The following is a 27,887-nucleotide window of genomic DNA, read 5'->3' as shown; positions in this document are numbered from 1 at the left end:
TGTGGAACACTTTTTCCCCCTCCAATGCTCTGAATTTATTGATTGCTGGTTTTGGAATGGAAACATTCACAACAGTTAACAGAAACATGTAAAGTTGAGGTAAAATATACATCAAAGAATGCTGCCAGACTAACTCCCTATTCAGGAATCTAGAATCCCCAAGGTTCCTTCCACATTTTTTCCCTGATCAATTGTTTTGGTGGCTCAAAGGTAGTTTCCCTTTCAACTGTCCTATGTCAGTAAAGACATTTATAGAAAAGCTAAACAAAAGTCAGTTCAATTACTTGCAGGCAAGGAAGTATCAAGGAAGTATCAGTACATTTCAGCCGTCTTCAATGCCAGTTCTCAGCATCTTTGGGGGAATAACGATGTCAAGTATTTTTCTGAACCGTCTAGGATAACCCACATACACAGAACTTGAAAAGCAAGCTAATTAGCTGTGAAATACAGAAGGTTTCTCATGAGAAATGATGGACACTTAATTAGTAGTCATCCTTATGAAAGTAATACCATTAAGATAGCTCAGCCCCTCTAAAGAAATTTTCTGGGCAGAATTCAGTAGACTGTTTCTAAGATCCCAAGGTAATGGTCAAAACTGGGCCAAAATTGTCCTTTTTCCACTTGATTTTTCTTTAATTCCTTTTTAAACACTATCTTATTTGACTGCAACTCACATTTGCTACCCATTTTGGCATCTGCAAAAAGTCTACCTCCCAATATTGAGTAGTTTATTTTCCCCAAATCAGAAATCAAATCCTGAATCCAGCTCCTACTAAAAATTATCAGATGCCTTGTATTTTTTATGGTTTTCTAAGAGCCCAGGGTTAAAAGTGCTGTTAAAGAATGTGTGACCTCAAAATACAGCCCACAACTTGTTGCCACTAGCAATCAATAATTTCAAATATGCTAAAAGAATCCATGAGGGTGGAAGCAGGTTGGGCCGAAGAAAGGGGAAGGAATTTCAGGAATCAGTAGACTGGAATTTAAATTCCAATTCAATGCGATTGTAATTTCATTTGAAAAAAGAATATCTGCAGGTTGTCCTATTTGTAGGATGAAGACATGAAACTATGAGGAGAAAACTGTTTACGGTTGGACAGACTTCGTCCATCAGGAAACTTTTGATTAGGGTTTGCATCGCTGGACAAAGCGTGGGTACAGGCATACATCTCGAATATGGTATCTATTCAGAATCCAGGTGAGGAATCGCTCCAGGCCTAGTCCATAGCCACCATGAGGACAGGTGCCGTATTTACGCTGCAAAGCCAAAAAAGACAAGAGGGTCAACAAATGCCTAACAAACAAGCCACCTTGAAACCCTAAACCCAGAACTGTGATTTGGTAGTGTGGATTTACATGTCATGTTAAGTCAATGTGATTTGCCTGGTTTTTGCTTATGAAGTCATCCCCCTTCCATTTTTAAGCCATGATTCCTGGCTTAGTGTTGTGCAAATCTGACATTTGGGATTACAGGTAGTCCTTGCTTAACAACCGTTCATTTAGTGACTTTTCGGACTTACAACAGTGCTAAAAAAAACTTTCAACCAGTGCTCACACTTACAACTGTCACAGCATCCCCTCAGTCACGTGATCACGATTTGGGCATTTGGCAACTGGTTACCATTTATGGCCATCACAGTGTCCCATGGTCACACGACTGTCACTTTCAGCCTTCCCAGCTGGCTTCTGGCAAGCAAAATCAATGGGGAACCATGTGATTTGCTTAACAACCACATGGTTTGCTTAATGGCTGCCAAAAAAAAAAAAAGGTCATAAAATTGGGTTGGATTTGCTTAACAAGTGCTTCACTTAGCAACCAAAAATCTGGTCACAATTGTGGTCATTAAGTGAGGACTACCTGTATTTAAAGTGAGTGTTAAGAAAACCTGATAGCTGTCTGCTCGTACAGACTCACTGCATGTGTTCCAAAGGGCTTGCCCCTTAGGTAACATCTGATCATTTCAACCAAGGGTCTCCCGCAAGCAGTGGCTTCTGTGTGTCATGCAAATCATTTTAGAGATTTCAGAATCCTTGGACCAAAGTCCAAACAAGACATTACATCATTCATAGAGCTATTGCTTGAATATGTTTTTAAACTAAATCACCAGCGGGGGCAGGGGTCTCCCTGATTTGCAGGGAGAAAACAGAGGCATGAAAACTCATCACTGCAGAAATAAAGATAGACTTTTCCCCATAATCCCCTCCTGCCAAGATGTCCTATTTTCCTCCCCTTTGGAATAAGAAACAGCCATCCAACAACCAGGCTGCACCACATTCACTTCAGCTTTCTGGGGCCTGTGTTCAGTATTTTCTATGCTAATTGGCCCACCAAAGCCTGATTTGTTTTGATCTTTGACTTGCCTTTGAAGAATATTGCGTTCCTGCCACAGCCGGTAAATGAATGACTGACAGGCCACCAACACATAACACTACGCACCTGATCTGTATACCAATAATAAGGGGTGGGATCAATTCCTTCTCTCTCATAACCTTCTAGTAGCTCCTCACTGTCCCAAATACGCATGGAGCCTCCCACAATTTCGCCAACGTTAGGCATCAACACATCAACCTAGAAGACAAGACAAAAAACCCATTGAGACAGAAGATGAGTATGAATTAACTTGGTTTCAAGCAGGTCTTCCAAAACTGCAGCTCCAGGCCCACTACAATTGAAAGGACCTTATTTTAAGCCACCTAGCAGAAACGGGATGCCAAACAGGAGGTGCTGACTGTAACATGCATGGGCCAAGGATTAAAGATGCTCTGCCCTCAGCAGTCCTTTTTGGACGTTTTAAGGGTACTCTAATGCACCTTTGGTTATGTCCATGTGGTGATGGCTCAATAGAAACCCTAAGCCAGATGTTGTTATACTATTCCCTTTATAAGGACTCCAGACAGACCCTTATATGCATGATATTGAAGGAATTTCCAGGCAGGGAGTGTAATTTCTATTTAATGCTACTTCTTTCGGACAAGGACTCAAAATATCCTCCCAAGTTTCCCAGTTTTGTGCTACCATCTGCACAAATATGCCGCGCCATGACTTAGGTTTAGAATTTCTTAAAATAGTATTTTATTTTGATTTATTTTAGTATTTTTATTCTTAATTAATTTTAGATCCTATCATACTTATTATTTTTCTGTTATAGTGTGTGTGTGTATATATATGTGATGTCATGAGTACTGATGGCGAGCAGGAGGGGGCCTCTATCCAGGGGGGAAAATGCATGCGTAGTACTGAGGAATTAAGCAGCCATTCAAAGAGACACAGAACAGACCCGCCTTAACTTTTGGGGTTTATCTGTCTGGGTTTTCCCATGCTTCTTCAGTTTGTTAGGATTTTCTGTCTAATGTAGCAGTAATAAACACTAGAGACCTATTCCTTGCCTCAGCGTGGCTCCTGGCTGTTAGGACATGTAAGATTGTTACTATTAGATATTTTGATTGTATCTGGCCTTAGGCCTTGATTTGATTTGAAGATGAGCAACACACGGGTTCGGTGAGGTTTCTCCTCTCCTCCTCCCCCTGCCAAATAATCAGATGGGACTGCAGGCTTACTGCTCATAAGAACATCTAGTCAAATATTAGATCTTCTGAAAGCTGTGAGCCTGAAGGACATCTTGTGGTCAATGCCCTGTAAAGCAGCCTTCTAGGAAGAATATCCAAAACTTTTAACCATAGGGCTGGTACCCACAAATTTTTCAGTCCAAAGGGGACCTGGAAAGTAAAATTTAATAACTTAGAATGGTTCTTTCCAAGTTAGGAATGGTCCGTTACAATGCTGGAATGTTCTTTTTACTCCCTTTGCTACGATCTATGGTTACAAATGGTGCATAGGGCATCCTCCCTCAACCACAATTTCACTTTCGGTCTGGGCTTGCACACCACACTAGAGCAATCACGTTGTGGCCTAACCAACCAGTCACGGACTTGGAATCCATCTAGCACCTTACGTGGGACTATCTAGTAAGATTCCTTCTACAGCAGTGTTTCTCAACCTTGGTCACCGGGAGATGTGTGGACTTCAACTCCCAGAATTCCCCAGCCAGCTATGGGGTATAATGTTCTATACCATTTGGGGTGTCATATGAGAGATCAGTTTTGAATATGTCCCACGTATATAGACTCTCTCTTTTCCCAACATACCAATTCTTTACAGTATAGGAAAACAAACACACACCAACAATCTGAAGTAACACAGCCCAGGAGAATTCTGCAGGCCCGTGGATGAGATCTCATCTACCAAGAGCTGCCAGAAGTCAAGAGACATGTGCAGGGGGGGAAGAAGGTGCAAAATGACAGCACAGCATTGCACCCTAAGCCCTGCTCATGACAACAGTCTCCCATTCTTTTGATGAAAGCAGCAAGATCCTGCAAATACTTGAGAATCCAGCCTTGCTTTTTTTAAAAAAAATCCTGTTTTTGAATAGGTTTCAAGGCCTTGCTAACCAGTTGGGGAGTTTAAACTCCACGTTAGGAAGTCCAGCAACTCTTCCCACCCAGACCCCGCAATATCTTGCATGCAATACATGAAGGGGAACAGCAACTGACAGATTCAGTAAGACGGGAGTCCTCAGGGCAACGCTGCATGTAGAAGGATTTTATCTCAGCAGGAAATCGACACAACAAGATTGGTTCGTTAATTGCATCGGTCATCTGTCTCTCTGGAGCTTCTGGAATATCCTGTGGTTCAAACAGCAATAATTAATTTCTCCTTCTGCCTCAAACAGCTCTGTTCCACCTCCACTGCTTACTTTCTATCTAAGGAGTCACATCTTTAGCAAAGCGTTCTTTTTAACTAGCCTAAAGCCTTATTTAACTTACTGGTGCCTTAATAGCCAGAATTGGGAGTCATTTAGTGGTCAGGTCAAATATTAGGCTGTCAAAACAGCAGTCAGAGTGGAAGTGTTGCTTGTCCATGTAGACCACCTGAGCAAATTCTTCAAGCAGTTAGACCAAGCCCTCCAGAAGGAATGGCTGTTTCAACCTTTGGAGGGACACTTTAATCATGCCCAAATGCTTCCATTCAAATACTTTACTCAACCCTATCAAACATTATCAAACTCCTTGTGAAATCAATTCAACTGCGTATAAATGGCAGATCCTTTTTCCACTGATCGGTTTAGTGTCCAGGACAGTGTTTCTCAACCGTGGCAACTTCAAGATGTGTGGACTTCAACTCCCAGAATTCCCTAGCTGGAATGGAATTCTGGGAGTTGGAAGTCCACACATTTTGAGTTGCCACGGTTGAGAAACACTGGTGCAGGGGAAAAGAAAAAAAAAATAGTCCTAGATGCCCTATTTCCTTATCTGGTTCCTCTTTAGGAAAAAAAATACCTTTACCCCATACAGTACTGTCAGTTCAATTCAACCATACAGTACTGATGGTTCAATTCATTTGAAAGATACTGCATTGAGAAGAATGGCACACCCAACGGTGAATGCATTGTCGAAGTGTAGATCCTTGGGTAACAAGCAGAGGCTTTTGTAACTTAAATATGAGATGACATCACAATATGCATTTTTTGTTGGATGCTCTGTTTGCTTTTTTTGCTTATTTGTTTTATATTGTAGATGTGCTGCCAAGGACATTTTATATTCTATTTTCGTGTGCCATCAAGAGTCTTACGATTGCAGTGATACAGAAATCAAATACATACATAGTGCCAGAGATGCACAAAAATAAGCAATTTGAAAGTCTGGATGCAGCCACTGAAAATAACCTTTTCCCATGCCTTCCAAATGTAGGTTAGATGTTGACAGAATGAAGACGTCTTTGGAAGATTTGAACATCAGATAAGCTTTTGCGGTATTTAAATCAACCTGGCCCAGTGTAATTTATGGCTTTACAGATCATAAATAACCAACTGAATTCTCCTCAGGATTCACATGCCCTTACGATTTGATTCACACATTAGATTAAGATAGGCTTTCCTTGACTTTCGTTTACTGAATAAACTACCACTGGCTGGGTTGACATGACCTGCCAAGCCATAAATTGTGGTCTGTAAGTCGCAATCTGTTTACATGACACATGAAGCCAAAACCAAATCATGATATGGCTTTGGACAATGGGCAACCAGGTCCATAGCCAACCCTCATCCAAAGCATTCTGCAGTTTCCCATCAGACCTCTAAGGTAGCCTCACACACAATCTATGACAGGAAGCTATTCCCTTTTTTTTTTCATTGCCTTTTTTCCCTCTGATAGCTTTCTTTTCTTTCTTCTTTCATTCTCTTTTTCTTTCTCACATCCTTCCCCCCACAAGGCAGGCTGTCCAGAAAGGGAAAGAGACCTGAATGTACTTGACTGCAGTGGGCTTTTTAAATTAGGACAATAGCCGCAATTTGCTGGCCGGCTCGATGTCTGATACATTGATAACTTTATGGGCGTGGAATTTCCTGATTGCTTTCAAATGGGATGTTTTTGACTTCTCGGTCTAAGCTGGGATCACCTGGTGGTCTCCCATCTAAGCTAACCAAACCATCCAAGATCAGCTAAATGATCTTGGCCAGCTGGGCCAGATTTTGAACTGCTTCTTTTTAAAGTACAAGAGCAGGCATGGAAACTTAGATGTAGAGCTTACATCTCCAAACTCATAGTAGGTGTCGTCTTCCTTTTTCACCTCATGTTCCTTGAGCCATACAAGGGCATCTGTGTAGTTCATCCGTTTGAAAGGGCGCTTGGGAGGCTCAAAGTTCTGCAATGAGAGGTGAAAAGTGCACTGGTAAAGACTGCAAGACTTCCAAAAATACACCAGTTGGATGGTTTAATCTTATTATCATCTTTTGGTCATGTTCTATCTTGAAACTGCCATACATTCTGACCACTAGTGAATCAAAACATACAAGCAGGTCTTTAAAAAGATTTCATGTATTTATGGCTGCCTCCATCTTCCCCCCTCTTTCTACTGCCTCTCTTGTGCCATCTTCTGGACCAGGGTTTCTCATCCAGGGTTCTGTGGAACCCCAGGGTTCTGCGAGAGGTCACTAGGGGTTCCCTGAGAGAACACGATCTACTTAAAAATTATTTCAAATTCAGGCAACTTCACATTAAAGAGGTAAGTTTCATTATTTATTTTTAGTTTAAGAACACTGTGAATGCATACATACAGGCCCACACATGAAACAAATACTATTTTGTAACTTCTGGCCTGAATGTGCAGGGGTTCCCCTTGGCCTGAAAAATACTCCAAGGGTTCCTCCGGGGTCAAAAAGGTTGAGAAAGGCTGAGCTGGACTGTTCAGGGAGAGATTCACAACTGTGCTTCCAAGTCCGCATGAGATTCCCCCAAACCTTCCAGAAGTAGTTTTTAATTAAATAGAGATGGGAAAGTATTAAATATTTGGTGAGAGAGCAATCATTCTAAATGTATTTAATAATAATTAAATTTCAATGGAGTGGAAATCTTATTTAGTTTTTCTTTGGTTCACCCACTCTTTTTCAAATCACAGCCTTTGGCTCACCAAAATCCAGGCAAAGATTTTGCTGCAGAAAAGGTTGTGCAAGCTACTTAAAGTCTAGACCAGTGTTTCTCAACCTTGGCAACTTTAAGATGTGTGGACTTCAACTCCCAGAATTCCCTAGCCAGCACTGAAGTCCACACATCTTAAAGTTGCCAAGGTTGAAAAACACTGGTCTAGACCATAAGCTCCTTAGAGCAGAGATGAGCCCTTTTCATTACTGGGGGAAGAGGGGGGATAAAGCATCAAATATGGTATCCTAAAACCCTGCCCAGAATCCTACAGTGCCAGTGTTCATTGGCAAAGGTGACAAGTGGTTCATTGGCAAATATACTCAAGCCAGAAAGATGTTGTGGTAGGTTCAAAAGAGAAGATAAGGTGAAACAGGAAAACTTGCATTTTTGCCCCAGTCACTTACCGGATTGAGGGCGTATAGTATATCAGACACTGGGGATTTTAGGACCCTATCCACCACATCACAAACCAGATCCTCCAAACGGTACAACAGGTCTTCATAGGTCATAAAAGGGCATTCAGCTTCAATGTGGGTGTATCTGGAAGAAGAAATCAGTGTCTTCACAAGAAAGAAGCTGGGCCTAACTTTCTTTCTACCTGGAGAAAGATGAAGTTTTAATCTTGGTTTGACAATCAAGATTGCGTAAGAATATAGAAATCATGTGCTTTATAATAAAATAGAGTAAGAGGTTAATGTATTTTTATGCTTGTATCTGCACGGAAGATAGTCAGAAGTCACTCTTTTTTCTCTCTCTCTTTTTGTTCCTGCACTTTTAAATTTGTTCTCTTTGTGTTCTTTCTTCCTTTCTCTTGTTCTTTCATTCTTTCGTTCTTTCTCTTTTTTCTATTCTTTTATGTTTTACTTATATTCTGAAATTTAATGAAGTTTCTTATAAAAACAAAGAAAGAAAGGCTGGGAATTATCATGCAACTCCTCACCCACTCCAGGCATGAACAGAACACTTTTTCATTGAATGCCCCTTTGCAAGTATACCTGGAGAAACCATTACTCCACCCAGTTTTGGGCTGGACTATGTGTCCACACACGTTAACAGTTTTCTGTAGAATGGCAGGCTGAAAAGGGGTGGGGGGAGAAAGAGATCTATCTAAGCCTCTAAGCCCAGTAATGCTAAAGTCCTCTTCTGATATGATCTTGTGACTGTCAATCTAATCTAATCTAATCTAATCTAATCTAATCTAATCTGACCTGACCTGACCTGACCTAACCTAATCTTTCATTTCCAACTCTTGTTGCTTTATCTGCATCCCCTGCATCATTTCAAATACTTTCTGCAAGCAAACAATCCAGATGTTTACCATGCAACCCCTCCTTTAGTCTGTTGCATAGAAAAAAGGAAGGAAAGACACACACAAAAAGAAAGCAAGGGAGGAAAAGGATGTTGGAAAGTAAGAGAGGACAGGCAGCCTCCCCTGGCTTGGACTCTGGCCCCACCCTCTTCAGCCCATCCACCCCTGACCCGCAGGTCCTACAGGTTAATCTCAATGGAAAATGGTCCTCTGCAGGGAGCAGGTTGTCCTCTTTGTCTACACATTTAAATGAGGGCCATTTCTGAAGAGGTGCCTATGATAAAAATCCCTGCATTTGGGCAACAGCTTGGCATCTTCTAACTCAGCCATTGCCAACCCAGTGCCTTCAGATAATTTGGACTATAAATCCCAATTATAGCCAGTTTGGTGTAGTGGTTAAGACACCAGGCTAGAAAACAGGAGACTGTGAGTTCCAGTCCTGCCTTAAGCACAAAGCCAGCTGGGTGACCTTGGGCCAGCCACTCTCTCTCAGCACTAGGAAGCAGGCAGTGGCAAACCACTTCTGAAAAACCTTGCCAAGAAAACTGCAGGGACCTGTCCAGGCAGTTGCCAGAGTCAGTGCTGACTCAAAGGCACCAAACAAACAAACTTTTTAAAAAATCTCAATTTTCCCAGCAATTATGCACAATAACCATGCAAAATCGGAATGACTGTAGTTGCACTCCAGTGTAACTGGAGGGCATCCATTTCTAGCAGGCTGTTAGAAGTAGGAAGGAGATATTTGCAGTCCAGCTTATTGGGGAGTGGGGGAGTGCTTCAAAGCAGGTGGCAGCACCTAGTGGACCACAGAAAAATTAAGCAGGGCTGGATTTAGTTAGTATTTGAGTAGACCACCAAGAAAACTCAGGCTGTAGACTACACTGTAACTACAAAAAAGTCCAAGCAGAGAGTAATGACAAGCCGCCCCATAGTGGACTGTAACGGTGGAGAAACAGGCCAAGGAGACGGAAGTCAAACAACAAGAACTCAAAGGTAAGATAGCTAAAGAACAATTCATTGGGAGAATAACATTTAAGGAAAAGGGAGAGTAAAGCCAGTAAAGAGGAGGAAAATAAGGAGGTAAAATTAGTCCTTTCATAAACCAAGAAAGCCATCTTGGCTTGAACTGAGTACAGGTAGTCCTCGACTTACGAGCATTCGTTTAATGACTGTTCAAAGTTACAATGGAGCTGAAAAAAGTGATGACCAGTCTTTGCACTTGCAACTGTCACAGCATTCCCCACAGTCACATGATTAAAATTTGGGTGCTTGGCAACTGGCACGTATTTACGACGGTTGCAGCATCCCTGGGTCACATGATCACCATTTGCGACCTTCCCAGCTGGCTTCCAACAAGCAAAATCAATGGGGAACCATGTGATTCACTTAACGGCTGCTGCAAAAAGGTCGTAAAATCGGGTGTGACTCACTTATCAACCACATCACTTAGCGACAGAAGTTCTGGTCCCAATTGTGGTCGCAAGTCAAGGACTACCTGTAGCCAGGTTTCTGACTGCAGGCTTGCTTGCCATCATGCCATCATCTTCAGAAAATGGGAAAGTCTGGTTTATGCCCTTGAGCAAATAGGCACTTACTCAGAGAGGTGCCTGCGTGTCCTTGACTGTTCGGCTCGGTAGGACTGGGCGATGCAGAAGGTGTCTCCCAAGGCTGGGATGCAGGTCTCCAGATACAGCTGGGATGACTGGGTCAGATAAGCTTCTTCACCAAAATAATCCATTTTGAAGAGAGTTGATCCTCCTTCTACCTGCGTTTGAACCAGTGTTGGTGGGGTAATCTGAAAGATAAAAGATAACATTGTACAGAACATTTACATGATTGCATTTTGGGCACTTGGCAACCAGTTCACATTTATTACCTGTTGCAGCATCCTGCAGTCACACACGATCACATTTTGCGACGTTTTCTGCCGTTTTCTGGCAAAAAATGACCATTGGGGAAGCTGGATTCGCTTAATGACCACCTTAAAAATGGTTGTAAAATTGGGCCTGGTCCCTTGGTGACTTGACTTATGACTGCAACAACTTACAATGGAAATTCCCATCCCAATTGTAGTCATAAGTTGAGGACTACCTGTGATTTATTCCTAGGAATTCCATTTGTACAGAGTTCAAGCAGGGAAAGCTGCACCTGACTTTACTAACAGAAAACCAAGTCTATTTTAGCAAAAAGCCAGAAATCCTCTTAAAAGGTGAGGGCAGGAGGGAAGAGAGAAAAAATTCTCTGTTGCCAGAAAAACTAACAAAAATATTGTGGCATAAAGTTTTGTGAAGAGAGATCCTCCTCTTTAACGGCATAAAATATAGTATAAAGTTACAGATTACATGATATGTGCAACCAAGATTCTCCAGATGGTTTACAGGGATTAAACAAATAAGGCAGAGTTCATATTTAATCTATGTGGAGTACGATCTAAAATTAAAAAGCATTAAAACTGAGGACAGGATAGAAAAGCTCTGTAGCAGCAGATCAATGAAAAACAAACAATGCAGTCTCCTAAGCTGGAAAATATGTATGAATGGTATGGGGGGAGGGGGTCAGAACCCTAAAATGCAAGAAACTTACCATTTCTTTCTATGCTAAAGAAGAACAAGGGAATGGGCTGGAATGAGACTGATGAAACCAGCAACTACCTGTGATCAATGAACAAAGGCCAGAGAAACACCTCCCCCTCTTCTGTTTTGCCAAACTGGAGCACTAATTTTGGGTTTCATGATTTGTACATGCAGGGCGTGCATATTTATTATAAACAACTAGCAAGTATACTTTGGATGCTATTTCTTGTTTATAGATCTACTGTTCATTCTTCTGCACAACCTGGAGGTTAGGATGAAAGATATCAACTCCTCCCCATGCCCTGATTCTGGACAGGGAAGATTCACACCTCTCCCTCCAGGATACTTCGGCATGATGCTCATACGGGCTTGCAAACTTCTCCTTTTACTACAACGGAGCAGTATGAGAAACCAAGAGGGTGCAGGACGTTAGCCTGGGCTTAAGGCCAGCAAAGCAACAGGCATACTTACTTCGTAATATCCACGGTCAAAGAAGTGGTCACGGAAGCACTGGATGACAGTGGAGCGCACCTTTAAGATTCTGCTCAAGGTTTCCCCCCGGATCATCATGTGCCGGTTGTTGAGCTGCACATCTACATCGGACTCTTCATTGACCAGGTTATCACATCCTCCAGCCGGAGCCAGACCAATGAGTTCCCAGTAGTCACAACTTAGCTCGTGGCCTCCTGGAGCCTATGGAAGTTTCAGTTTTTTAAAGGCAAAAGATACCACAGCCATGGCATTCAGTTAGCACTAAGGTAGTCCTCGACTTATGACTGTTTGTTTAATGACCGTTAAAGTTACAATGGTACTGGAAAAAGTGACTTACGACTGGTCCTCGCACTTAAGACCATTGCAGCGACCCTGCGGTCACATATCAAAATTCAGGCACTTGGCAAGTAGCATGTATTTACAATGATTGCAGTGTCCTGGGGTCACATGATAGCCATTTGTGACCTTCCCAGCTGGCTTCTGACAAGCAAAGTCAAAGGGGGAAGCTGGATTCGCTTAATGACCATGTGATTCACTTAATGGCAGTGGTGATTCACTTAACGACCACAGCAAAAAGGTCGTAAAATCAGGCATGACTCACTCAATGACCACCTCGCTTAGCGATGGAAGTTCTGGTCCCAATTGTGGTCATAAGTCGAGGACTACCTGTTCCTGAAACTCACTGCTGCCAGCAAGTCATATTACCAATTATTTCATTGAACCAATGGAGATGATCACTGATCTCTCCGCCCTGGAACGATCAGCAAATTTGACAGAACATTAAAGGTTATAAATGTACCATCAATATAACTTTTAGAGAGAAAACCTGTAAACAGAAAATCAAACCAGCCCAACGAAAACTGAATATGTTCATTGACAAGGGGAGGAAAATAGAGCCGTTCACAAGAGTCAGATCATTAATAATAAGTTAAATTTGACTTCTACTCAAGGCTACAACAGCCCTTCCCACCAGTACAGGTTTGAGTTCACATATCAGGCTAAGCTGTAACACGGCTTGATTTATTTGGACTTCGTATGTTGCCTGGACCCAAGGATATTACTTCATAAATCATGGTTTACAACTTACTGCACTGGACAAACCTGACAAATTGTGGCTTATTCAAAAACCACCATTAAGCAAACCATGGCTTAGCACAATTTGCAAATTCAGCCATGCTTTGAAACTGAGATAACCTAGATATATTGCTGGGAATATTAGCAAGAGTCTGATCCCCACATTATTAAGAGAACAGAGCCATTCTGTCAGCAAGAGCATTTTCCAGTGCATTTAAGCTCTAAGTGGGTAAAATCCCAAGAGTGAATATTTTCCGTGCATTAAAAAAATCCACTAAAAAGCCAGTGTGCCAGAAAGTCTAAAATCCTCATCTTCTGATCTGACACACTGGTTTGCACGTTCCTATTGTTCAGTGATTGGATCAGTGTTTCTCAACCTTGGCAGGTTTAAGCTGTGTGGACTTCAAGCATTGCTGGCTGGGGAATTCTGGGAGTTGAAGTCCACACTTCTTAAACCTGCCAAGATTGAGAAACACTGGATTGGATATAGAATAAAGAAGTAAAGAAACAAATATCCTGCCTTATTGGGGGACAACATCCAAGCAAATACAACAAGGTCCTTTAAAAAGTTAAAGTAAAATGCACTTACCTGCTTGCCTTCAGGAACAAGGTTGAGGGTGCCATATATAGCAATGCTGCTCTCGGTTGAAAGGACCACACCATTGTAACATTGACACTGCAGGGAGAAATGAAGGAAAATTCAGCCCGCGTCACCCGAGGTTTAAAAAATAAGAGCTTTGTGCCTTCAAGTCAGCAATTGCCTAGACAAGCCCCTGCAGTTTTCTTGGCAAGGGTTTTCGGAAGAGGTTTGCTATTGCCTCCTTCCTAGGGCTGAGAGAGCGTGACTGGCCCAAGGTCGCCCAGCTGGCTTTGTGCCTAAGGTGGGACTAGAACTCAGGGTCTCCCAGTTTCTGGCCTGGTGCCTTAACCACTATACCAAACTGGCTCTTAAAAAATAGTAATCAAGGGGAAACCTCTTTTCTTATTCATTTTTAATGGATTCAGTCACACCACATCACAACCATATTTGTCAGCAACTCTGGTCACCACCCCAGAGTAAGTTGACTGTGGTCACCAATTAGGAAGGAAATAGCAAGCAGAACTTCGTACAGGAGTACAGTTGTACACAATATGGATGGACATTTTTAGCCTGAAGACTAAAGAACATGGAACCCAAATAAAAATGAAAATTGACTTAATTTAATCATGTTAATTATTTTTAACATGATTGCTCCCTATGTGTTTAGGATCTTTTCTGTTCTTTCACACTGAAAACTACAATTCTGCGACAAATTTGGAAGGGGGCTGGGTCTATACTCAAAGCCTCTGAGGAAGGGATGAAATGTTGTCCAGGAAATTGGAATGCAAGGTGATCTGATGTAGGAGAAAAGAAACACTGAATAAAGCTGCAGGCATTAGGAGCAAACTGGGACACCATGGAATCTATCTTCTGGGAGAAAACAGAAGCTGTGAGAAGATCAGAAGTTGGAAGGGTGGGACAAATTTCAGCAATGAAAGACAGCAAGGTTACATGAGGCCAGCAAAGCTATGCAAGGGGATCGATCTGAGACGTCTGACCCACAATCCTTATCCCACAAAGGCCAACCAGATGTTGCCTCCTCAACCATGCCATTTAGTGGCATCCTGCCTATAACCATGGAGGTTCACCACAGCTCTGTTAGTGCAGAACTAAGAGTTCAAGCGAACTGAAGGATGCCGGGCGTTCAGAATGCCTTTCCACCTGTCCTTCACGGTGTCTTCTCCTGACTTTCAACTGATTTCAGGACTGCAGGAATAAAATTAACGAGCGCATGAAACGTTGACGTGCTTCAGAAGGGATTGAAAAGGGAGCTTACCACTTCATCTGACAAGACACACTGAAGGTAGCCAGTGCCGTCTCTTAATACAATGAACATCAAGTTTTTTCCTGGTAAAACGAGAGAGAGAAAATGGATGGTGTAATTGTTTCATTTCTGTGTTAGTGAAAAGCTGTGGCCCTTCCCGCCCATCTTTTCAAAACTCATTCTACTAAAAGCCTCCAGAAGTAGATAAATACTTTCAACAGAAGCTAGAAGGAAGTCTGCTGGCATCCTAAGAAACAGTCTAGGGGTTACAAGCTTTTACGGCTGGCAGACACACTGAGATTTTTGACAGAAAGTTGGAGAGGTAGCTTAGGCTTAGAGACCAGGACACATTGCAGTGCCGCTCAGATTGCTTTATTGACAGTACTGGAGACAAAGATGGTCCTAAGGAGGGGAGGGGTTACAGTCCCTCTTTATAAATTTATGCAGATTAAGAGTATACCTGCGATTGCATATAGCAGCAAGGTGTATCCAGTCACACTGGATATAAACAGCAAGTATCGATTGGATATAACACATCATGTGCCTAGAGCAGTGTTTCTCAACCTCGGCAACTTTAAGATGTGTGGACTTCAACTCCCAGAATCCCCATGCTGACTGGGGAATTCTGGGAGTTGAAGTCCACACATCTTAAAGTTGCTGAGGTTGAGAAACACTGTTATACAGGTAGTCATCACTTACCAACCGGAATTGGGACCAGCAATTCCATTGCTAAGTGGTGCTATCGTTAAGTGAAACATCATATGATTGCGCCGACTTACATTAGTTCTGGCTGCAGTTGTTAAGCAAATCACCGCGGGTCATTAATTGTCACGTGACTGCAACTTCCTGCCGGCTTCCCCCTTGGCTTTGCTTGTCGGAAGCCGGCTATGAAAGTCACAAATGGCAATCATGTGAGCATGGGATGCTGCTTCTGTCATAAACGCACACTAGTTGGCAAGTGCCTGAATCATGATCATGTAACCATGGGGACACTGTGACAACCGCAACTTTGAGGACCGGTCACAAGTCTCCTTTTTCAGTGCCACTGTAACTCCAAATGGTTGCTGAACAAGTGGTCGGTAAATGAGGACTATCTGTAAATGCTTACGACTGAGCTGACAGGTTTAGTTTCCCTGGGAAAGTGTATTTGTTTCCTAATTTGGCACCATATGGCCGAGCACAGAAATTTACCTTCATCAATTCATCTCTAATTTATATTCCATCAAACATGCAGACCACAAGAGAGCTGATGCAGATGGGGTGAACAAACTTCACTTTCCTAGTTGGGAGTCAGTGACCCTTGCGAGCACCAAAACACTCAAAACTTCTGGAAGAACCCTTTCACTGCCCTAGATGGTACTCACCCTGCCTACGCAATCTATGGACCCAACCAAACACCTTTACCCTCTCCCCTCTGTGGGCCTCCAGGGCACGAATCTTCACCTGCAAAAAGAAAGGTAGTTTAATATATAAAGAGACAGGCTGCCAATTAAGAATTCTGAAGAAATGCCTCTAGTGCTACTGATGTCCTCCTAGCCAGAGTTTATTCAACATCTTGTTCAAAGCTTACGATGCTGATGCTTCACATGCTACTTCCCTAAACAGGAATCAGAGGATTTCTCTCATTAATTACATAGGCTAACTATACAGGCAGACATAATAACAGCCATATGATCAGAAGTCTTCTTTATCATAACCAGAGATGTGGACTTTCCTATGCAAATCTATCTAATTTGCATCAGGGAATTTCTATAGTACAATAGGAACATCTTCTGATACAAATACACATCCCTCTCACAGGGTTACAGAGAATCACTGGGAAACAAAAATCAATCAACTTGGATACTATATGCCAGGGTTTCTCAGTCAGGGTTCCATGGCACCCTAGGGTTCCCTGAGAGGTCACTAGGGGTTCCCTGAGAGATCACAATTTATTTAAAAAATAAATTATTTCAAATTTGGGTAACTTCACATTAAAGAGGTACGTTTCATTCTTTATTTTCAGTTTAAGAACACTGTTAAGGCATATATCCAGGCCCACACATGAAACGAATATAATAATTTGGTAACTTCTGGCCTATATTTGAGCCTGAATGGGCAGGGGTTTCTCTTGGCCTGAAAAATATTTCAAGGGTTCCTCCAGGGTCAGAAGGTTGAGAAAGGCTGCTGTATGCTGTTCTATGGATAAAATGAAGGGAAACAGCCATGCAAGCCACCTTGAACTTGAGCAAGGTGGAATATAAAACTAACCAATAATTAAGCTTAGCATATTTTAAAGGCACACACACAGCCACGTCTGAATCTCAAGGAAATTCTGCTTCTGCTCCACTTTCACCCTTCCTGCTGCAGCCCTTGTGTTCCTCAAAAAAGGTTGCCCCCCCCCCCCCGGCTTTATGCCTTTGCTCCAGCTACAGAGAAAAAATGGCTAAGCTAGCAAATGGATTTTCTAAATCTCTGCAAGATCGGTTTGGCAGCTCCTGTGAAGGCACACCGCCAAGGTGATGCAGCAAAGACGCCTCAGCAGGAATTCAACAGAGCCCCCCAATTACAGTTTTCTGAGTAAATCTGCCCAAGACCGCTCCTGGGTCATCCAGTCATGCCATCAGGGTAAGGTCCAGTTATCTCCAGGGCATAAACCCAACACCGATTTTAATCTGCATTGAGTAACTGCCAGCATGAGCTCAGAATCTGTAAACAGGGGCATCCACAAGGGGAAGACTAAAAAAATAGAGGCAAGATGGTGGCTGCATTTGAAGGGGATGACACTCCAAAACAGGTGGCTTTTCAAATGTCCTCCCTGTGAGCACTTCAGTCTGAAAGCACTTCTTTCCTCTTGAGGCTACTTTCAATATAGCTGGGTTTTTACCTTTAGAAAGGGCTACAGAGCTAGAGATATACCAGAAGAGCCTTCCCCAATCTGACGCAAACCTCAACACTTCCAACCATCCCTTGGAGAGTGCCAAGAGAGCAGAGGCTGTTTCATATTCACAGTTTCTTGCAAACCCCTCCCAACATCCCACTACCTGGCTGGGAATTCTGGAAGTTGCAGTCCCAAGACATCTGTTGGAATCAGCTGGGGAAAGTTGACTGTGGTTCTCTAAAGTCAACACAGAACTGCATAGCAATTCAGTCTTTCCCTCCCACTGGAAAAACTGGGAGAAGGCAACTGTCTGGGGCCAGGGTATATCTGGAATTTTGGGTGCATAGTGTAAACACACATTCATAAAATGGGTGCCACAGGAGATGCACCAGTATACCAAAGGGCTGCCATTGGGACACACCAAGCACAAAACTCCCATTTAAAAGACAGATCTAGTCCCCCAAATGCTCTTTCCCACCATAATGTGACCCAGAAGAAATTCTGAAAACATGAATGATGCCAGAGTGTCCCCACTTCCTAGTCAATTATGTTAATTAAAAGTATTTAAGAGAGTCTGGTGGGATAGGGAGAAACATGGAGGCAAACTGGGGCCTGAAGAAACCATGTTGCCCAGTGAGCAGTCAAGCTTATCCCCCTGCCCCCCATTTTCCCACAGCAAATTCATAATATTGCTTTGTTTTCCTGAGGATTTTACTCACACATTTGGGCTCTGGGAGGCTGGGATCTTTCTTAATGATAATCTTCTTCGCTTCCTCTAAGTTCTTTTCACGGCGCAACAAATCTTCTGCCTATAGATTGGGTTTGGGAATTTGATTAAAAAAGTGTACTCGGCCCTGCACTCTACTTGGGAATAAAAACAAGTGGGCTGCAGTCTGGAATCGCTGAATTCATGGGGTGCCCTGACATTTAAATTACAGTGGAATACGGACCATTACACGGAAGAGGTATAGAGATTTGGGAGTTGAATTAGAACTCGGGAGACCCAGGTCCAATTTCCCATTCAGCCAATGATCTCACAGTGCTGTCTGTGTCTTGTTAGGTTTTGTCCTATAAATAATAGTTTATGGCTTATTGTAATGGTATGTGGGAATGACCTTGTGGGTGGAGGGAGGCTGCATAGGGAATGATCAGATAAGAGGGGGTGTAGCCCACAGCTGCATAACGGGCAGAGAAAGACACTCGGAAAAGAACCTCCCTAAGGCAGGAGATTTGTGCTTTCAGACTTGCAAGACTGATGTCAGCCTTCCCAGGTAGACCAGAGGGGAAACATGACCAGATGAGCTAATTCTACTTTACTGTAAGGCTACATTAACAAAACCTTGCAAGTCTGAAAGTATGAATCTCCCGCCATCTCTTTTTACAGCCTGGCAAGTTAGTGAGTTTCTTTCTCTTTCCACTATGCAGCTGCGGGTTATGGCCCCTCTTATCTGATTGTTCCCTAGGCAGCATCTCCCCTCTACCCATCTCCCAAGGTCATTCCCACATACCATTACACTTATCAACTATGACACATGGCTTATCTTGATGTGAGAACGAGGCCACTGTAACTTTACTAAAACAAAGCATCCCTTATTGGCAGCTTCCCTTCCTGGGTGCCATTCAGATGTGTGGACTTCAGCTCCCAGGATTCTCTCATGGTCCTGCTCGCTAGAAAATTCTGGGAGTTGGTCCAACACCCAGATGGTGCCAAGTGGGGGAAGGCTAGCCTAGCATGAAGTGTTACTCCAGCCAGAGCAAGCTGGTTCTCACATTATTACAAGGCATAATGGATGGCTTTGCACCTCACTGTAAGCCAGAAGGAAACAAATCACATTACCGTTTCATTTTATGTCTGAACCACCTGTGATGACTTGCCAAATGTTTCCCTACAAGTTTAATGAATACATGAAGATCTGAACCTGACACCAAATAGCCAGTGTATTTGTTACACCATGATGGTTCTTGACAACTCTTTCCTTTCTAATCGCTACACTCAGAGCCCTGCTGTCATTGCCAAGAGCTCTGAACACAAATGCAAAGGTCTGTGATGGCTCTCCAGGAGGACTATATTTAAAGCAGCCTCCACTTGGATTAGAAGTAGCACTGGTTTGGAATGCTGGTTTATGCAAGCATCAGCAGATCGCTGGGTCCACAGTTTATATTAAGCCATGGTTTGCTTATCTGTGGTTTGATAAGGTTCACACAACACATTAAATGAAAACAAATGCCATGATGGCTTAGGACAATGCTTCAGCCCAGCTGATGCTTTGCAAGAATCCCTGCGGTGTATGGTGACATGGAAATCTGTGGATTTGGGGACTGACCCAGGGTGGTTCACTCCCATATCACTTGATGCCACAGAAGGTTCAGATTCATTTCTCTCTCTCATTTGCTGCAATAAATAAATTAGAACAACATCTAGAACACGTCATCCTTGAGCATGTCAGAAGACAGACATAGATATCCTAGTTGCCAACTTACCTCTTTCTTTTCTCTGGCTTCACTTTTCTGTAGCTCTCTTTGCCATAGTTTTTTCACATTTTTGAGTTGGCTCTTGGAGATAGTTTCCCATCTCTAGGGAGATTGAAAGAGAAACGAGAGTCACACGGCTGATTTTTGAGGCGGACAAGAAAAACCTTAAGCCACTATCCCATTTCTAACTTAGACAAGGAGTCCCTTTTAGCTGCTGCTTCACAGAAGCAGGTATTCAGTTGGAACTGGAATAGGAACATTGATTCAACCACCATTCCCATTTTCCCAATGCCAAGGCAGTAAGTGCCATTCCTTATGTAGCCACTGCAGAACAGAGAAGTGTCAGCAGCAGAGAATCATCATCATCACCATTCCAAATTACTGTCTCCTAAGGGCAAACTACTTAAATAAACGTTTATTAGCAGTGAAGGCCAGACTTGTCCTCCTTGTCCATCTCAATTTTGTTTCAGCTGAAACTTGGAACAGGCCAACCATTCCAGGTGGTTCTGGTTTCGCTGAACAGGGGCTGAGCCAAAATGGATCAGCAGATCTTCTGGAATGCATTCCTAATTTGCATGTTATTGTAAGACCCTGTGCAAGTTCTGGGGTCTAACTTTTGGTTATTGGTGACCCCCAATGATTTGCGACTATACCAAGCATCTCAACCCACCCACCCCCATTTAATACGAAATACGAATGAGTTGCATGCTCAGCAGAACAGAGGGAAACTTTGGGAAGAGATCAGAAGGTGAAGAGGGCAAGAGAGGGAACAAAATATATTCCCTCTGCCTATCTTGAGAAAATAATAGCCACATTCCACACTTCAACATGTTGTAGCAAGTCTTAGTTTTAATAATTAAAATTGTTTTTCCATGAGTTTATTTAAGACTCCAATTTTAAAACCATCCAAGCTGAGACCACAGTTGCATCTTGTGAATTTCGGAAATTAGTGATGGGTTCATGCTTGTTAGTTTCTGAACTGCTCACCAATATTTTTGGTGCTTTTGGAAAAGATGGTAATTATTTGCTTCACCAACCTGGTTTTCTTTTTGTGAGTCTACATAGATAGTAGGAAATGGTTCCTTTCCAGTAGATATCAAAGCCTTTGAAATAATAAAAAAAAGGACAATTAGTTATTGGGTTATTTTTTTAAAGACACCTATTCCTAAAGTGTTAAGGATTTTCCTTGTTAATAGATAAAATGTACTTAATTTTAGTAACTTTTAAAAGTCCTAAGTGCTGGATTCTCACAAGATGAATTGTTTGTACCTATCAAACCACCTAGATTTTCTCACATACACGGCTAGAATTTATCAGTGGACCAACTTTTTCCTGAAAGTTCACATTACTGGTTACCCATTGCAGGTTACCCATTGCACAACCCTGGTTACACACTGTGGGTTTGCACTGGGGCATTTACTCCAAAGAAAGGTCAGGACCATTCAACCTGTCAAAATGCAGTTCATTTGAAAAACTCTCAAAGCCCAAATCTGGTTCTTTCTCTCTTAGGCAATTAGTGTTTTTTTTTCCCTTAATCATGTCAAAGTATTCTTGCCTCTTGCATTTTTCGTTCCTGGGGCCCGGTTAATACTGGGATAGAAACTAACCCAGAAACTCCAAGATAGTCCATTAGACTGGGAAAGAGAAAAAATATCCATGATGTAGGCAACAATAAACTATTACTGTTTTGTTATCAATAAAACTACATGTATATGTCCGTGAAGTCCTGGGAATCACAATCAACTCAACCATACCTGCCTCATGTTTCATTCACACACAGCAGAGAAAGGCAGACTCAAGTTTCATTTTGATTTTAACACTTTTTTTCTTAGTCTTCTTGTGTAAATTGTGCTGTTATATGTGTTTATGTGCTTATTACCAAAAAACTTTAGTTATTCGGCAGCCTAAAAATGTGGCTGGTAAGTGATTTTTTTAGAATAGCAGTCCCCTGATTTTTAATGTCCAGAGTTGGGGATAAATATCAGATACAGCAGGTGGACCTGGACCTGGACCATATCTGATAATATGTGCAATAGTAGTTCTTCCCCCCAAATTGTCTTTTTGGACAATTTAATTTAGGAGGAACAAGCTGGCCCGAACAAATCTATCAGCACATTCCTTCCTGTACTACTTTTTGTGATGCCTGATCAACGAGCTTATCGTGAGCACTGCACTAAATATTTTGTACGTAGAAAGTAACTTTGGGAAACGTTGGCCTGAAAACCGGGAATAAAATGGGGCAAGTAAATTAACTGACTGGGTAAAAACATTAGTTTCCTGGAAAATGAGATGCTTACCTTGACATGAAACCCATCCAGAAAAATAAGATCAATCAAAGGTACCTGCAAAGCTGTTTTGAAAGGCTTCTCCTGTGTCCCGTCACCTGTGCCGTCACATCCTTCTCGATCAGACACATAAACCTCTCCTGCAAAGAAACAAATAGAATTGTTATTTGCTAAACACAAAGTACACACACACACACACACACACACCCCTAGACAGCATGTGTCGCTGGGTCGCTTTAAGGAAAAGGATGACTTGCACTCAACAGACTCCATTTGATCTTCCAGATTTCAGGTGTGCCAAAGTAACAAGCAGTCTCCTAAACTTTTCCTGGCCAAGGAATTCAGCTCAGTCACCTATGGTATCAGCAGGCCTTTTCGGCAGGGTAACTGTAAGACCCAACAGCATTTGGGGAGTGTCTCTGGATTAATTAGCCTGCCCATCTTTGATCCCACTGGATTCAAAGCTTTGGCAGGTTCAGAGAACCTTGGAACTGAAAGGATCCACTGAGGCCCTCAGGTCCAACAATCTCCTCAGTGCAGGAATCCAGTTTAAGACATCCCCATGGAAAGCTGTCCAGCCACTGTTCAAAAACTTCCCACAAAGGGGAGCCCACCACCTCTCTGGGCAGCTGGTTCCAGTGTCAAACTGCTCATTCTCTTTTTTCTAACTTCAACCAGAATCTAATTTCCTGCCATTTAAGGCCATTTTCTTTGCTCTTTGAGGAGACTTACTAAAAACTGATCTTGGATCTTCTTCTGCGTACACCCCTTTTACGGACTTGAAAAATACTATCCTATTCCCCTCTTAAAGCTAAACATCAATGTCCTCAAATCTCTGATTGCAAAACTTAGTTTCTAGTCTGTGAACATCCTTGGTGGAACAGGAGCCGCAGGAGAATGTCCTGGGCATCTTCTTTACGTATTCTCCACACAGGGGAGACAAATAAGGCCCAACAGTCTGCAGGAGTTCCACAGTGCTTAATATTCCTTCCTTCACAGAATCCGTGCAGTAGATAATTGATTCCAAGGCAGGCAGGCGCAAACCCATCCATTCGAAATAAATTCCCTGGATCAGTGAAGTTTGCTGTTAAAATGTGGCTGTTGTAGTTCATCTCTCATGCTCTCCCTTAGGGGCTTTATTAAATGTAACTTTAAAAATATAAGAAAGCAAAGGTCTTCATGCTTGTTTGAGATCTCTTTAGGTGGCAACACCAGCCTGACACAGGGCCACAACTAGGGTCTGTGTCACCCGGGGCAAACATGGATTCCACGCCCATTTTGGCGCCCCCCCCCCCCAGTGCGGCGCCTGGGGCACATGCCCCGCTTGCCCCCCCTACTTGCGGCCCTGGCCTGACCTTGTCTTGGTTCAGCTAATCAGAACCAGGCCTGATTAGTACTTGATGGAAAAGCACCATGAAATTTCGGAGCTGTAGGCTAGGCTGAGATTCAAAAAACATTACAGCAGAAGGCAACAGCAAACTACTGTTTATGGTTTGGTTCATTAAGGTACCAGTGGACAAGCTGGCTTTGAAGGAGACTTTTTCTCCATAATGAATCGGAAGGTTGATATTCGGGATCTCTTGAATGCCACCGAAGATGGAATACAAAGCCACGCCACGGGCGAATGAATGAATGAATGACCGGCCCGTCTCGCTCTGCCTTCCGAATTGGCAGCCAGAAAGGCGGAACGGAAAAGACAGGAGACCAGAGGCGCCGGCCCCCACCCCGCATCTCTCCGCTAACCGTCCCTTGCAGTGCCCAGCAGGCGATCTAGCCGGGGATCTTTGCAACGGGTGCGGGGGGAGGCAAGGCACCGGACCGAGGGGGCGGCACGGGAGACCTCCCGCTCTTCCTCTCGCGTTTATCCCCCGCGGGAGAGAAGCGGCCGCGGGGCGCGAGCGTGCCCAGGTACGCCCGCTTCCTACACGCCGCGAGGCTGCGGCAGCGTTTGGAGGCTGCTGCTCGGAGTCCCAGGCTGGCTGGGAACGCTGGGAGTTGTGTTCCCGGAGGGTCCAGGCTGGGGAAGGCTGCACCGATCCGCGCGCCGGGTTTCCCTTTCGTTTCCTGGTTCTCCCGCGCCGCATCTGCTCCGAGGTCGGTCCCGGCTGCCCTGACCAGCGAGGGGGCGGCCAGGCCGCTGCCTCTGCCTCCCCCTCCCTGCACACTCACCCAAGCGCAGCCTGTCGGTTTTCTCCAGGATGACCGCCGACATGGTCGCTTTTGGAACGGGTCGCCCGGGAAGGCTGGGCGCGGCTGGCTCGATAGCGCGTTCCTCGCTCGGCTCCCGGTTCTGATGCCAGCTGCCAAGGCGATTGCATCAGGCTGACGCGGCTGGCCCTGCCGCAACGGAGCCCGCCTCTTCCACCCCGCCGGCGCTCATTCATTGGGGGAGGAAGCGTCGTCAGAAGGGAGGCTGGGAGCGCCCAGCCTTCCCGGGCGACCTTTTCCGTTCCGCCGCCCTGGATGGCGTCCCCGAGATACAGAACCCTTCGGTGGTCGTGTTAATGTGAGCAGCGCAAACCGGGAGCCTCGTCGGAAGAGCCCTGTTGGGTCAGCCAGAGGCTCGGCCTCCGTGTATCATACAGCGGAGGGTTGGATGCGTTTGGGAAGCGCACAAGCTTGTCCCGTTTTGCTTCGCAGCCACCCGTATTTAAGATGTGCAAGCTAGGATCCAGGGCGTAGCAAACAGCCTTCCCTATTAGTAGCCACATCCTCCATGAACCCACCCAGTTTGCCTTTTAAAGTGGCCAAACTGGCAGCACATTTCATAGATTAAATGTGCCCTTGTCATACAGGGTGGGAATGGGGGTACCCCCTTAGCTCCCCTCTCCAACTTTTTGCCACAATTTGTTGGGAGGGTCAGAAGATCTGATAAAGCCAATAAATATATCCAGGGATCAAAGCATTTTTTAAAATTTTTAAATTACATTTATTAAATTTAAATTTTAAGTGATATTTTAACTTTATCATAATATCTGATACAGTTACAAGCATGCTTCTCTCTCATATAAACAATCAAATCCCACCATTCCTCCTAAAATGACGATTTGCTACTTTGCATTCTCAAACAATGGATTTTTTTTCAGAAACTCTCCAGCTGGTCTTGTGTGGTGCCATCATTCCACTGAGATATTTAGACCAGCCTTTCTCAACCTCTTGACCCTGGAGGAACCCTTGAAATATTTTTCAGGCCTCGGGGAACCCCTGCACATTCAGGCTCAAATATAGGCTGGAAGTTACAAAATTATATTCATGGGCGGGCCTGTATATATGCATTAACAGTGTTCCTAAACTAAACATAAAGAATGAAACTCACCTCTTTAATGTGAAGTTGTCCGAATTTGAAATAATTTTTTAAATAAATTGTGATCTCCCAGGGAACCCCTAGTGACCTCTCGCGGACCCCTGCTTGACAAGCCCTGATCTAGATATTCTCATGGTTTATCGCAATACTTAATTTGGCTGCTAAAAGTAGAAATGCTAAGTTTTCTTTTATTTTGCAATATTTTGTTCTGACCAACAAATAAATGCAGTAAACCTAACTGGAGAAAACCCCAGTCTTCAGCTTCATAATGTATCTCATTACCACCTCTCTGTGTTTTCCTGAAGCTTTCATCTTCAGCCATGCTCCTTTGAGAGGACAGGTGTTCCAAAAGGCTTTCTGAACGTGGCTAGCATTAACGCCGCATCCTGCTTGCCATGGAGAGCTGTGTGTCTCTCTTGCAAAATCAGGCTTTCCCCACTGAGGAGAATGGGGAAAGAACCTGAGTAGGAATGTGCTACATTTTCCAAAATCCTTTTCTGTTTGGGATCAGAAGCAAAAACAATTCCTTATTTCTCGCATGCACTTCCCTCTTGTTCTTCTTTCTCTGCTTAGCAACTCTGGATCGTTGTTAGATCATGCCACTCTGCAAACTGAAGTCAGAACTCTGCCATCACTTAAGGTCTTCTTCAAGCACAGAGATTTCTTCCTGCACTTTGAAAAATGAGAACTCAGTTCTTATTCTACTATGTCTCCTCTTACCCACTATTCCAAACAAAAGAGGACGTTTTCATAGCTTGCATGCGAGGCCCAGGAAGGTCTCATAAATGCACTGTTGCCCCTGTCCTTTGGCTAAATGTAGCCCAGCCTTTCCATCTGATGTGTCCACAAAATCTCCAACCAGAACATTTAAGAAGTGGTTTAGCATGTCAACTGAAAAATGTATTTGGTTTCAGCTTAGCACATTGTATGATCCCAGCTAATGTGATGTACTCAGCGAACCATTGGTTAGGGCAGTGTTTCTCAGCCTTGGCAGCTTGAAGATGTGTGGACTTCAACTCCCAGAATTCCCCAACCAGTTCCCGGAATTGAAGTCTACACTTCTTTGAGCTGCCAAGGTTGAGAAACGCTGGATTAGGGTGTGATGAGAATTAGGCCACAGGGTGTATATAATATATAAATTTACTCAATGAATTCTATTTATGCTTAAGGCTAATTAAAGTCTTTGTAATATGAAATTTATAGCAGTTAAAATTTGCTTTATGCATGCACAGTAAGCCAAAATTAAACAGACCTTGTTATTGTTTAGTGTCGTATGAGAGCTAGTCCATGAATCACAAACACTCTATAAAACAACTTTTGCTACTGCTACTAATAAGACTCATCTGTTTTCTTGTTTTTGTTTTAAATAAAGTTTATAAGATATGACGTAATGGGAGAGATTATTTTCTTCTACTCTGTAGACAGGTAAGCGTTCCTAAGATTAAATTCTTTTGCAATGTGGAATTTATAATATCAAGTTTTGTTAAAATCCAAGCTACAGGTAGTCCTTGGTTAACAATGGCAATTGGGACCAGAATTGCCATCGTTAAGCAGCATGGGTGTAAAGCATGTCACGTGACCATGCCACTTAGTGACAATTCCAGCATTCCTGGAATCCAGCTGAGTGCCTGGATTGCAATCATGTGACCGCAGGGACACTGTGACATCCAGAACTCCGAGGACCAGTTGTAAGTACCACTTGTTCAGTGCCATTGCAAGTTTAAACAGTTGTTGAAGGAGCAGTCGTTAACTGAGGACCAGCCTAGCTTACTTATTTCATTTGGCTCTTCTAGACCTCGCTCAGGGTGAGATTTACAAGTTTTTGATTCAGGCATTTAGATGAGAAATAAATGATTGATATCGGAAGTAAGTTGTGTTCCATTTTGTTATTTTTATGAGTATCTAAATCAATTTGTATTTAAGACTAAGAGTAGGGTTTTGGATAACTGTAAATATCCTGATAACTTTTGAAATAAATATTTTAGGTTGACTCCAACCTGACATTAGAATTTCCTTCCTCTTCCACTTTATTTATTTAATAAATTTATATAGCCGCTGGACTCACACACGGTGACTCCGGGTGGTGACTCTGGATGGCTTACAATTAAACCAAGAGAATGGGGGATATGGGTGACTCCTTTTTTACCAACCCCAGTGTTATAAAAATCAGCAATTGTTACATGGACATGTATGCACAC

General features: G+C 43.2%; 1 protein-coding gene across 1 annotated transcript; it reads right to left on the bottom strand.

Annotated features, from left to right (window-relative positions):
* NARS1 (asparaginyl-tRNA synthetase 1) lies at window positions 1-24,704 on the bottom strand. The gene is made up of 15 exons (XM_063295791.1): window positions 24,555-24,704; window positions 22,443-22,525; window positions 21,138-21,203; window positions 20,110-20,202; window positions 18,348-18,437; window positions 16,133-16,211; window positions 14,781-14,851; window positions 13,514-13,600; window positions 11,830-12,051; window positions 10,381-10,580; window positions 7,881-8,016; window positions 6,587-6,700; window positions 4,552-4,683; window positions 2,438-2,569; window positions 1-1,257 (listed from the first exon to the last, which is right to left on the bottom strand). Exons 1-15 carry the CDS (start codon window positions 24,595-24,597, stop codon window positions 1,126-1,128), a joined length of 1,680 nt encoding a protein of 559 aa, XP_063151861.1. The 5' UTR covers window positions 24,598-24,704; the 3' UTR covers window positions 1-1,125.
* Window positions 24,705-27,887: the final 3,183 nt, after the last annotated feature.

The sequence above is a fragment of the Candoia aspera genome, chromosome 2 (genome assembly GCF_035149785.1).
Source record: "Candoia aspera isolate rCanAsp1 chromosome 2, rCanAsp1.hap2, whole genome shotgun sequence".
NCBI lineage: Eukaryota > Metazoa > Chordata > Lepidosauria > Squamata > Boidae > Candoia > Candoia aspera.
The sequence above is the reverse complement of the archived record's forward strand: the minus strand, read 5'-3'. Positions and strand labels throughout refer to the sequence as shown.

Bases quoted from the DNA above. Each gene is read 5' to 3' on its own strand.
- NARS1 (XM_063295791.1), bottom strand. From the start codon at position 24,597: ATGTCGGCGGTCATCCTGGAGAAAACCGACAGGCTGCGCTTGG. The intron at 20,203-21,137 runs GTTGGTGAAGCA...CAATCTCCCTAG, and splicing joins ACTCACAAAAAGAAAACCAG to AGATGGGAAACTATCTCCAA. The intron at 2,570-4,551 runs GTCAGTTGCTGT...CTTGTCTTCTAG, and splicing joins ACTCCCGTCTTACTGAATCT to GTTGATGTGTTGATGCCTAA.